General features: G+C 37.0%; 1 protein-coding gene across 4 annotated transcripts in view; it reads left to right on the top strand.

The window, feature by feature from the left end:
- Window positions 1–264: 264 nt before the first annotated feature.
- STK38 (serine/threonine kinase 38) overlaps window positions 265–13,612 on the top strand; it is a 39,945-nt gene continuing 26,597 nt past the window's right edge. Inside the window, exons 1-2 of one of the 4 annotated variants that reach the window (XM_036917462.2) lie at window positions 265–516; window positions 4,532–4,664. In XM_036917462.2, coding sequence (XP_036773357.1) covers window positions 4,534–4,664 — 131 coding nt within the window. In that variant the 5' untranslated portion in view covers window positions 265–516; window positions 4,532–4,533. Of the gene's footprint in view, window positions 517–4,528; window positions 4,665–13,612 lie in introns of all 4 variants that reach the window. The other 3 variants (XM_036917461.2, XM_036917460.2, XM_036917459.2) reach the window with 3 other exon arrangements.

Here is a 13,612-nt window from a genome sequence, read left to right on the forward strand (position 1 = left end):
ACTAATTTTGCAAATCTTGTGGGCCTATAATTAGTTCAAAATAAAAAGTACAAGAAAAACCAACAAAACATAACAAAAACGAAAGGGACCTCTCCGAGTAGCCTCCACACTTCACACTTCCGTGCTCAACCGGGCCTCGCCACTTCAGACAGGGCGGGGAGGGGTGTGCGCGGGGCGGGGGCGGGGCCGCGCACGCGCAGCCCTGAAATCCCCTGACGCGGCGCCAGGAGGTCACGCTTGCGCAGTCTCAGCCCCTGGCTGCCGTGCCAGCTCCGCCCCGCGGCGGGGGACCAGGCTACCTTGGCCCGTCCGCGCTGCCGTCTTTTCCGGCAGTTGGGGCGCTTCCTGTTGTCCTGTCCCGCAACTGCCCCTCGGCCCCTGCAGAGCCCCTTAGCGGCTCCTCCCCTCTGGTCTGCTGGCTGCTGCCGCTCGGGCTTCGCCCGTCTGTACGTCGAGATCGCTGGCGGGGCCGGCGTCTGCGGCTGTCCGTCGCCCCCAGCCTTCCCCGAGGCTCTGGTGAGTGTGTTGCTGCGGCTGTTTTCAGTCCTTTTCAGATTTTTTCCTTCATCTCCTCCTCCCACGACTCTGTGCGGCTCTCTCGTTCCCGCACTGCCTCTTGGCTTCTCGGCCGCCCTTTTCAGCCTCCTGACCGGCCCCCGCCGCCCGGCTTCCGCAGCGTCCTTGTTGGTCCTGTTCATATTTTCCCATTCCAGCCTCCCCGCCGCGTCCGTTCTCTTCCTTCTCGTGCTGTTGGCGCTGCGAGCCGGGCTCTCTTCTCTTTTCCATGCTGCCAGCTTTGCTCGCTGCCACCGCTCCTTCCCCTCCGGATCTCGGCCTTTACAGTTTCCACCTTCTTTTCTTTCTTTCTTTCGGTCTAAGAACCTGAGAGCTGTTGTATGTGAGGGAAGATGTCGAAAGCCCACCTTGGGGTGTGGTAACTTTGAACCTGCCTCCTTCCTCATTGTTAGTCTTAGTGTCTTGGGCTTCCGATATTCTTAAATCACAGGGACATTTAGTGAAGACTATTAGAGTAGAAAAGGAAAGTCGATAAAGACTTAAGAAGAAAGTCTGTCGGAAGGTGTGCTGAATGGCCAGTAGGGTTCTCCCGGTTGCAACTTTGAACCGACTAAAAGACACGAAGAGAAACTAGTTCTTTTTGAAATGCACAGACCTTGTGCTTCCAGTTCCCTTTAGCGCACCTTGGCTCTGAATTAGAATTAGCCAGGTGATAGATGTGGTTTCCCTAAACATAAAACTACTACCACCGCAAATAAGTAAAATAACTGCCATAATAACAGGCTCCACTCTCCACTCCAAACACTACATATCGGCTTCCTCCTTAAGAGTATGGGAAATCTATCCTCCAACTTTATAGAAAACCATTCTGCGACTAGCCCTATATTCCCATCACACATACATATTCTCACCTCCTAGTAGTGGACTAAAAAACCAGTGTTTTCCTAGTAGATCTTTTATATGCAAAAGTAGATATTTTATATATACTTCCCTAGTAGATCTTTTATGTATACTTCCCAAATGCATAGCATTGTGCATGATGCATGAGTTGGGGGAAAGATATTAAAAGTCGTATAAGATAGGGTGCTTGCTTTCCTGTGGGAGAGATTAGGAGATCCAGTTAAGTAGGAAAAATTAGTATGTGACTCTTAAGGAATAGTCTTAACCGCAGTGTTCAGTTGTCCAAATGAAAGATATGGGATATTAGTCACAGAGGAATTAAACAGTGGGTGAGAAAAGGGGTATTGATAGAGATAACAGTCACTGTAAAGTCAGTCAGTGAGGCATAACTAGATTGAATAATAGGTTTTCAGTTGATCCCCCTTTTATGTTTGCAGTACCTAATTCTGACTTAGGATCACATTCCTTTGCTAAGTTTTTAAAACTTTTAAGAATTTCTCACTTAACCTATTTATTCGCTAACTCTGCAGAGTTGGAGAATGAAACAAAGAGGGCAGGGGCTTCTGATGGCCTCAGGCTAGGACGGGAAGGCTTGCATTACCAAAATCCGGAGGGAAAGCCCTGTCTTACAAAAGGTGTTTAGTTGACCCAGTAAACCGATAAATTGCTCTAGGGCAATAGTAATTGTATCTCCTGATGAAAGGTTTTTAGAATTAGGCTAACTCTTTTAGGAAGCAGAAAAGGAGGATGAAGTTTTGAAGAAAGGTCTAGGGAGAGAGTGGTGTGCAGTCTTTGCCATTACATTAGAGACTGTGAAGGTCGAAAACCATTCTGCTACAAAATTTGTTGGCCAACTACAGGAACATCTTTGGTTGCACTTAATTTCCTGTTATCTTTTAAAAGTTTAGAAAGTCATGCCAGCGACTTAAACAGCCAAAACTTATCCCCCCCCTCTGTTTTACATACTTATCAATGTAAATACAATTGTTCTTTAGCTTTGTTGACAAGTGAAAAATCATTAACTTACTCATTGTACATTTATTAAGGGCTTATTATGTGAAAGGCACTGTTTGTTTTAGGCTTAAACACTCGAGTTGTATTTTTATGTTGAAATAATTTCAGTTGTTAAAATGTAACTACACACACACATGCACAGACACACACACAGACACACACACACAGGTTCTCCAGAAATGTTCAGATAAGGGAGGAGGACAGACTTGTTTTTAAATCTGGTTTTAAAATTTCTTCACCAAACTTAAGAGAGCATGTGGTTTCCATTGTGGGTGGAGTAGGGTGGGTACAGACTAACAAATAAGGAACCACACCCAAACTTCATAAACCAGAGGGTTTTTTTTAACAATTCTGATAGCCTGAAAACATTTGAGTTTGCCTTGGTATTAGCAGAAATTTCCCCATGAAAAATAACATTTTATAGTAAGGTAGAGCTGAGTTCAATGTCTTGAATTTATGATACTGATCATTTTGGCACATCATGAATCAAAATGTTTGAAGAAAGGATTTGATTTTGAATTTCTTTGCTCTGAAAGGATTATTTTATGTGCTTTTTCCCTGAGTTCTTTTACTAAAAGTGCTTAATATTAAGCCTTTTTTCTTAGTATTAGCAAGTGTTTGCACATTCCTTAAAAAGCTATAGCTTAATCTACAAAACAATTAAAAAACTGCAAAGCATTAAGTGAGAACCTTCGGAAGACTTTTCATGAAATGCACTATGTTTGAAAATGGCTCTTGGCCTCTCCTGATTTTTACTCAGCTTTATGTTGAGGTGAAAAGAGGCAGGTTATGTGGGAGGAAGGCATGATAAGGATAAAATATTGACCATTATTGCCAGTGCTGGAGCAAGTCAGGGTTGGTGAACAATCTGGCCAAGTTTGATAGTGTAGGTTGGCACAAACATCTGGGTGAAAATGAGATGTAAATTTAGTAAATAATGTTCTGTAAGCTGTTTGAACTTTGTTGGTATGGGTTTTCTTATATGTAAAACTAGGAAGTTAGGGTCCTTTGTTTTTTAAGGTATCTTTCATTACTAAAATTATGATTTAGGTTTTTTCTTTTTAATACTGTTTCCATCGTAGATCTTTGTTTTAACTTGTAAATTCAAATAGACAACAACATTTATCAAATACTGTAAGGCATGTCAGAACACATATATATTTATAAATGAGTATTTTGTTCATAGACTTTTTAAATCGTAAAAATTGTAGATTTTTAAGTTATTGGTAACTTAATGGTAGTAGTACATGCTCATTTAAGGAAATTTAGAAAGTAACATTTTGGTATATATGGAATTCTAAAAATTCTGTGCATATACGGTAAACATAAAATTGAGCTCATGATGCACATTCTGTTTTGTAATCTCTTTTCACTTAGATTGGAGACATTTCCTCTGACATTAAGTGTTTCTGCATATTTTAATTGTCTGCATATAATTTAATTACAGGATTTTTTTTCATAGTTTAATCAGTCCTGTTGTTAGATATTCAAGTTATTTCTAGTTTCTTTTGTCATTTACAAGGCTGCATTGAAGCTCCTTGTGTATGAATCATGGGAAGTCCTAAATGGTGTATTCATAAATGGCAAAGAATTGTACTGTGACTATATTGTATAATTCTAATTATGCATATAATACTGTGATCTTTTTCTCTTCCTTTTTCAAAATACATCATTATGTTTTAAAGATACACTCATGTTGCTTATAGGTGCAGGTAGATTTGCTTCTACCTGCTGCATGGTATTTCTTTGTATGCATCCATGGCATTTTCTTTTTCTTTCTTTCCTGAGTTTGCTCCAACTTCCCACAACACAAATGATGGCATAATAAATATCCTCTGTAATGCACATCTTTGTGCATATCCCCTTTAGAGTTTTTGCAACAATTTTTCTAAGCTTTTTACTTATGGATGGTATTTCTAGGTTATAGGACATTAATATATATCTGTATTCCCCAAGTATCCTGTTTGTCTATCTTTTATATATTGTTTGTGCTCCAGAACACTTGTACCAATTTACATTCCTACCAATATGGTAGGAGAGCACATAATTGGAGGATTCTAACTTCAAGACTAGTATCTCTTCGTTTCTTTGTTTCTAGCAGCCATGGCAATGACGGGCTCAACACCTTGCTCCTCCATGAGTAATCACACAAAGGAAAGGGTGACAATGACCAAAGTGACACTGGAGAATTTTTATAGCAACCTTATTGCTCAACATGAAGAACGAGAAATGAGGTAAAGAATTTTGTTTGAGAAAATTGGGTTATGGTGTTGGCATTCATGGCTAGAATCATAAGGCACATAATGTAAGTGAAAGGAGACAAGAATAGCAGCAGCTATGTTATAGCCTATTCCTTTACAATGGAATGACTGTCATTGATTTCTAAAGCCCTTGCTATTAAAATCCACTTATTTCTAGTACTAGTTAATAACACAAAATTCCATGGTAGTTGTGGGTAAAATTGTAACATTTCCAGAGTATCCCGCCTGGCTTCAGTGCATTTGCATATCCTCTTGGGTGGAGAGAAGTTAATCTCCATGTCAGTGGATAATTACCTGGGCAACTGAGGGCGTGTCTGAACCTGAGAGTTTAAGGGGAGGGGCTGGCTGGCTTGCTGGCTTGCTTCTTCTGGAGCAGGGGAGGGAGAGACCGCACTGGACTGCAGTTTGTAAGCAATAAATGGGTTTTAAACTTTATTTCTCCCTTTGACTGACGGCGGTTTTTAGAGGTGTTTTGCCCTGGGATTTCCTCTCCCCAGACTTACAGTAGTATAAAAAATTGTGCCAAATTCTTAGAGTTCATTGTTAAAGCAGTGTGATATAATGGAAAGAGCACCCCTTATGGAGTTAGACCTGGGTTTAGAATTGCGCCATTATCATTTAGTAGCTATATGAGGCTGGAAGTTCCTTAGTCTGTGTATCAGTTCCCCCATGTGGAAAATGGGGATAAATACTACTTGCCTTACAGGTTTGCTCTGGAGATTAGATAAACATACATGAGTACCCACCATAGGGCTTCACACATAGTAATCACTTAGTTTATGGTAGTGGTAGCAATTGTTATAGTATATACTATCCATGTAGTAACTCATAGTTAAAAATTTTTTCCTGACATTTTATGATGAAGATATTCAGTAGTACAGAAAAGTTGAAAAAATTGTACAATGAATACCTGTATATTTGCTATCTAGATTCTGTAGTTATCATTTACTGTTTTGTCACATACCTGTCTAATCTATTCCTATCCATTCATTAACTCATCTTAATTTTTTGCTTCAAAAGTATGTTGCAGGCTCCTGATTATTTCTGCTTGTATAACAAACTAGAGTTCAGTATTTATTTTTTAAGGGAATGTAAAATTTGCATGCAATGACATGTACAATCTTAAGGGTACCCAGTCAATGAGTTTCGACAAATGCTCACACCTGTGTAACTTAAACCCCTGTTAAGGCATAAAACATTACCATTTTCCCAGAAATGTTTTCATACCCAGAGATGCTCCTTCAGCCCCAGGCAATCACTGTTGTGATTTTGTTTCTACCATAGCTTAATCTTCCCTATTCTATACAAATGGAACATGTAAATAGATTCATATAGTAAGTACTCATTTGACTAAGGCATTTTCAGTCAGCCTGATGGATGTTTTCAGATTTCATCCATGTTACTTTGTATCAATAATTTGTTCTTTTGTATTGCTGAGTACCATTTTGTTCTCTGACTATACCTCTGTTTATACATTCTATTGATAAACATCTGGGTTTTGTTTTTGGCTATTTTGAATAAGTTTCTATAGATGTGTATACAGATCTTTTCTGTGAATGTTTCTTTTCAGTTCTTCGATATATATTTTGGAGTGGAATTGCTGGGGCATAAACACAGATGGGTATATGTTTAGTTTTATAAGAAACTGTTACACCTTTTTCTATGATATTGCCAACAGTGTATGAGAGCGCCAATTGCCTTACATTTTTGCTAACATTTGTGTTGTCCGTCTTCTCACTTTAGCTATTAGATGCATACTGGTATCTCACCGTTGTTGTAATTTGCAGTTCCCTGATGATTAATGATGAACATTTTTCAATGTGCTTTTGGCCATTTGTGTATATTCCTTTGTGAAGTGTTGGAATTTTTTGTCCATTGAGTTGTATTAGTTCTTTATATATCCTAAATATTGGTCTTTTACCATGTATATGTTTTGCACATAGTTTCTCCCGTTCTGTGGCTTTCCTGTTCATTTCTTAACAATGTCCTTAGATGAGTAGAAGTTTCAAATTTTGATTAAGTTTAACTTCGCATTTTTTCTTGTATAGTTAATTGCATTCTGTGACCTCTAAGAAATCTTTGCCTGCCTCAAAGTCATAAAGATATTCTCCTATGTTTTCTTGTGAAGTTTTATAGATTTAGTTTTTACATTTCTGTGATTCATCTTGAATTAATAAGTGTGTGTGTTATGAGGTAGGGGTTGAGATTTAGTTTTTTTCTTTCGGTTATCTACTTATTTTAGTACCATCTGTTGCAAAGATTTTCTTTTCTTGGTTGGATTGTTTGGCGACTTAAGTTGAAAATCAAATACTGTATAAGTGTTTCTCTATTTCTGGGCTCTCTGTTTCATTAATCTATTTGTCTTTCCCTATGGTGGTATTTCACTGTCTCAGTTACTATAGATGTGTGGTAAATTCTGAAGTCATATAGTGTAAGTTCTCAACTTTGTTCTTTTTTTTTTTTCTCAAGATTGCTTTGGATATTTTAGATTCTTTGAATTTCCATATAAATATTAGACTGAGCTTTGTCAGTTCTACAGAAGAGCCTGATTACAGAAGGAATTATGATTGTAATTATATTGAATCTGTAGGTCAAGTTGGGGAAGAATTGACATTTTAACAATATTGAATCTCCTGGTGCATGGATATGGTATATTCTATTTTGTTAGGTTTTTAATTTTTCTTAGCAGTGTTTTATAGTTTTTAGTGTGCGGGTCTTACATGTCCTCTGTTCATCTATTCCTAGTATTTTGGGTTTTTTTGATGCTAGTCTTAAGTAGATATTTAAATTTTCATTTTTCAGTTTGCTGCTCGCATATAGAAATAAAACTGAACTTTGTATATTGACCTTAAATCTGTGACTTGCTGATTTTCATATATTATAGTAGCTTTTTAAAGATTCCTTAAGGTTTTCTATGTAAACAATCATGTCATATTCAAATAGAGAATTTTACCTCTTCCTTTCCAATCTATATACTTTTTCTTTCTTTAGGTGCAGTGTTGAGTTTAAGTGGTAGGAATAGGTTTGTGTTTTTCCTGATTTACTGGGGAAAGCACTCAACTATTTCATTGTTGTGATGTTAGTGGTAGGCTTTCTAAGGTGTTCTTTTTAGGTTGGGGAAGTATCCTTACATTCTTATTTGGTTGAGAGTTTTTATTGTGAGTGGGAGTTGAATTTTGTCAAATGCTTTTTCTGCATTTTGAAATGATCACATTGTTTTTCTTCTTTATTCTTTTAATATGGGAAATTACATGCATTGAATTTTGAATGTTAAATTAACCTTGCATTCCTGGAGTAGAATCCTCTTGGTCTTATTGTATTACTATTTTTACATGTTGCTGGATTTGACATGCTAATTTTTTTTTTAAGACATTACATTTTTATTTTCCTGAGTCAATGTCCATTTATATTATACTCACATACTTACCTTTTCTGTTGCTCTTCATTACTTTCTTCAATTTCATGTTTCCCTCTGTGTTCATTTTCTTTGTATCTGAAGAACTCTCTTTAGTATTTTTTTTTTTAGTGCCGATTTGCTTATAATCTCCCTCATTTGCTTGCCTAGAAAACATCTTTATTTTGCTTTGATTTTTGAAGTGCAGGTATGGAATTCCACACTGCTAGTACGGAATTATACATTGGCTGTTATTTTCTGTTAATATTTTAAAGATGTCGGTTTGCTGTGTTCTGACTCCCATCATTTTTATTGAAAAGTCAGCTGTAAATCTTTTTTTTGCCCCTTATCTTTTTTCTTGGGGCTGCTTTTAAGATTTCTCTTCTTTTGTCTTTGGTTTCACCAGTCTTACTGTGATCTATATTGGTGTGGTTTTCTTTGTGTTTGTTCTGCTTGGAATGCATAGAACTTGAATCTTGGGTTTATATCTTTCATCAGTTTTAGGAATTTCCTAGCTGTTACCTTCTCAATTGCTCCTTCTACCTCATTCCCTGCCCATTTTCCATTTAGGATTCTAAGTACACATATATTATATTGTTTAACTCAGTCCTGTGTATTCTAAATGCTCTTATCTAGGTTTTTCTTTCCCTATGTTTTGGTTTCTTTCTTTCTGTTTGTTGTTTCTTTAAGTTATAGATATTACTGTTCACTGATCCTATCTTCGGTTGTATCTACTCTGCCTCTTTTTTAAAAAAATTTTTTATTAAGGTATGATTGATACACATTCTTATGAAGGTTTAACATGAAAAAACAATGTGGTTACTACATTTACCCATATTATCAAGTCCCCACCCATACCCCAATGCAGTCACTGTCCATCAGTGCAGCAAGTTGCCAGAGATCCACTATGTCCCTTCTCTGTGATACATTGTTCTCCCTGTGATCCCCAACACCATGTGTACTAAACATAATACCCCTCAGTCCCCTTCTCCCTCCCTCCCCACCCACCCTCTCACACACCCCTCCCCTTTGGTAACCACTAGTTCATTCTTGGAGTCTCTGAGTCTGCTGCCATTTTGTTCCTTCAGTTTTGCCTCATTGTTATACTCCACAAATGAGGGAAATCATTTGGCATTTGTCTTTCTCCATCTGGCTTATTTCACTGAGCATAATGTCCTCCAGCTCCATCCATGTTGTTGCAAATGGTAGGATTTGTTTCTTTCTTATGGCTGAATAGTATTTCATTGTATATATATATATACCACATCTTCTTTATCCATTCATCTACAGATGGACACTTAGGTTGCTTCTGTATCTTGGCTATTGTAAAAAGTGCTGCAATGAACATAGGGGTTCATATGTCTTTTTGATTCTGAGAAGTTGTATTCTTTGGGTAAATTCCAAGGAGTGGGATTCCCAAGTCAAATGGTATTTCTATTTTTTTAGTTTTTTGAGGAACCTCCATACTGCTTTCCACAATGGTTGAACTAGCTTACATTCCCACCAGCAGTGTAGGAGGGTTCCCCTTTCTCCACATCCTCGCCAACATTTGTTGTTCTTAGTCTTTTAGATGCTGGCTATCTTTACTGGTGTGAGGTGATACCTCATTGTGGTTTTAATTTGCATTTCCCTGATGAATAGTGATGTGAAGCATCTTTTCATGTGTCTATTGGCCATCTGAATTTCTTCTTTGGAGAACCGTCTCTTCATATCCTCTGCCTATTTGTTAATCGGGTTATTTGGGTGCTGAGGTGTGTAAGTTCTTTATATATTTTGGATGTTAACCCCTTGTCAGATATGTCATTTACAAATATATTCTCCCATACTGTAGGATGCCTTTTTGTTTTGTTGATGATGTCCTTTGCCGTACAAAAACTTTTTAGTTTGATGTACTCCCATGAGTTCATTTTTGCTTTTGTTTCCCTTTCTTGAGGAGATGGGTTCAGGAAGAAGTTGCTCATGCTTATATTAAGGAGATGTTTGCCTTTGTTGTCTTCTAAGAGTTTTATGGTTTCATGACTTACATTCAAGTCTTTAATCCATTTTGAGTTTAGTTTTGTATATGGGGTTAAACAATAATCCAGTTTCATTCTCTTGCATGTACCTATCCAGTTTTGCCAACACCAGCTGTTGAAGAGGTTGTCATATCCCCATTGTATGTCCATGGTTCCTTTATCACATATTAATTGACCATATATGCCTGGGTTTATATCTGGGCTCTCTAGTCTGTTCCATTGGTCTATGGGTCTGTTCTTGTGCCAGTACCAAATTGTCTTGATTACTGTGGCTTTGTAGTAGAGCTTGAAGTTGAGGAGCGTAATTCCCCCTGCTTTATTCTTCCTTCTCAGGATTGCTTTGACTATTCGAGGTCTTTTGTGTTTCCATATGAATTTTAGGACAATTTTCTCTAGTTTGTTGAAGAATGCTGTTGGTATTTTGATAGGAATTGCATTGAATCTATAGATTGCTTTAGGCAGGTTACCATTTTGACAATATTAATTCTTCCTATCCATGAGCATGGGATGTGTTTTCATTTATTGGTATCTTCTTTAATTTCTCTCATGAGTGTCTTGTAGTTTTCAGAGTATAGGTCTTTCACTTCCTTGGTTAGGTTTATTCCTAGGTATTTTATTCTTTTTGATGCAATTGTGAATGGAATTGTTTTCCTGATTTCTCTCTCTGGTAGTTCATTGTTAGTTTATAGGAATGCCACAGATTTCTGTGTATTAATTTTGTATCCTGCAACTTTGCTGCATTCAGATATTAGATCTAGTAGTTTTGGAGTGGATTCTTTAGGGTTTTTTATGTACAATATCATGTCGTCTGCAAACAGGGACAGTTTAAGTTCTTCCTTGCCAATCTGGATGCCTTTTATTTCTTTGTGTTGTCTGATTGCCATGGCTAGGACCTCCAGTACTATGTTGAATAGAAGTGGGGGGAGTGGGCGTCCTTGTCTTGTTCCCGATCTTAAAGGAAAAGCTTTCAGCTTCTCGCTGTTAAGTATAATGTTGGCTGTGGGTTTGTCATATATGGCCTTTATTATGTTGAGGTACTTGCCCTCTATACACATTTTGTTGAGAGTTTTTATCATGAATGGATGTTGAATTTTGTCAAATGCTTTTTCAGCATCTATGAAGATGATTGTGTAGTTCTTGTCCTTCTTTTTGTTTATGTGGTAGATGATGTTGATGGATTTTCGAATGCTGTACCATCCTTGCATCCCTGGCACAAATCCAACTTGATCATGATGGATGATCTTTTTGATGTACTTTGAATTCAGTTTGCTAATATTTTGTTGAATATTTTTACATCTATGTTCATCAGGGATATTGGTCTGTAATTTTCTTTTTTTGTGGTGTCCTTGCCTGGTTTTGGTATTAGAGTGATGCTGGCCTCATAGAATGAGTTTGGAAGTATTCCCTCCTCTTCTATTTTTTGGAAAACTTTAAGGATAATGGGTATTAGGTCTTCACTAAATGTTTGATAAAATTCAGTGGTGAAGCCATCTGGTCCAGGAATTTTGTCCTTAAGTAGGTTTTTGATTACCAGTTCAATTTTGTTGCTGGTAATTGGTCTGTCCAGATTTTCTGTTTCTTCCTTGGTCAGCCTTGGAAGGTTGTATTTTTCTAGTACGTTTTCCATTTCTTCTAGGTTATCCAGTTTGTTAGCATATAATTTTTCATAGTATTCTCTAATAATTCTTTGTATTTCTGTGGTGTTCGTAGTGATTTTTCCTTTCTCATTTCTGATTCTGTTTATGTGTGTAGACTCTCTCTTTTTCTTGATAAGTTTGGCTAGGGGTTTATCTATTTTGTTTATTTTCTCAAAGAACCAGCTTTTGCTTTCGTTGATTCTTTCTATTGTTTTATTCTTCTCAATTTTATTTATTTCTGCTCTAAAATTTATTATGTCCCGCCTTCTACGACTTTGGGCCTCATTTGTTGTTCTTTTTCTAGTTTCATTAATTGTGAGTTTAGACTGCTTATATGGGATTGTTCTTTCTTGAGGTAGGCCTGTATTGCAATATACTTTCCCCTTAGCACAGTCTTGGCTGCGTCCCACAGATTTTGCAGTGTTGAATTACTGTTGTCATTTGTCTCCATATATTGCTTGATCTCTGTTTTTATTTGGTCATTGATCCATTGGTTATTTCGGAGCATGTTGTGAAGCCTCATGTGTTTGGGATTTTTCATTTTCTTTGCATAATTTATTTCTAGTTTCATATTGATATGCTAATATTTTGCTAAGGATTTTTGCAGTCACTTTCTTCATGAGGGTGTAAGTCATAATTTACATAGGATATATGATTTGACCTTAAATACACACGTCTGTATGAATAATAACAAGATATATTATATATAGCTGCTAGAACAGATAAGTGCCTGCACAGTGCTTTTTGTTTGGTTCATGGGGAATTTAGAGGCACACTTGGCACAGTATATCTCTAGGCATGTGAAACCTGTTGGAGATAGTTATTTTCAAGGCCACCACTCTCTTGAAATCAGAGCTCTGATGTTGTAGTTACAAACCAAATGCTTAAGAGTTCTGATTAAGTTACTTGTGTTATTTGATACCAGATAGTTTTTAATCCTACTGGTTCTGCCCTTTGGTTCATCATTGAGATATATCACATTCTCCAGGAACAATATGATCTATGGTTTTATTTATAATAGTATTGTTACATTGTGATATACACTAAAAATGCACCCAGAATGGATTGAAATTAGGGCTTTTTTTGTTTTGGATTCTTATCATCTTAATCCATTGATTTGTAATATCATTTCTAACAGTATACTCATTTTAACTAAGTACTATTACTGTAATAAATATCCATTGATGATAGATGTGTGGTAAATTTTAAAGTCATATAGTGTAAGTTCTCAACTTTGGTTTTTTCCCTCAAGATTGCTTTGGATATTTTATGTTCTTTGAATTTCCATATAAATATTAGAATGAGCTTTGTCAGTTCTCATTTCTTCCCATTTTCTCTGATTCTTCTTTATTTGGTTAGTGGCATTATTCTCCCATATGAGAAGTTTCAAGACTTTTTCCCTTGACTCTGTTGCCAGTTGGTCATCTTTGGCATAGCTCTGTTCACCTCATTCTAGGTTTCCAGTCCTAGTTATAGATTTTATTTTTAATTGTGGTATAGTTGATATATACTCTTATATTAGTTTCAAGTATACCTAGTTTGAGATCTTTAATGCATATCAGAATAATTTTGATAGTCTTTGTCAGTTGCTTTCCCTGCCAGTCCATCAGCTCATCATTGCTGGCTGCCATTCTAAAATAGAAATCTTGTCATCCTTGCTCCTTTGTGCACAAGGCTCTGTTAGCTCTTCCCTGTCCAGAGATTAAGAGTCAACCTTCTTCTGTGGCATTTGAAGTGCCCCAGCTGCACTAGATTACATGCTGTTGCTTCATGTACCTCGAACTTTTATTCTTCCCTGCCCTGCTCACATTGCCTATTATCTGGAATGCTGATAAGTGAAAGCAGAAGAGATTCCAGCCCATGTGCTTTAATTTA

The sequence above is a fragment of the Manis pentadactyla genome, chromosome 16 (assembly GCF_030020395.1).
Source record: "Manis pentadactyla isolate mManPen7 chromosome 16, mManPen7.hap1, whole genome shotgun sequence".
Classification (NCBI taxonomy): domain Eukaryota; kingdom Metazoa; phylum Chordata; class Mammalia; order Pholidota; family Manidae; genus Manis; species Manis pentadactyla.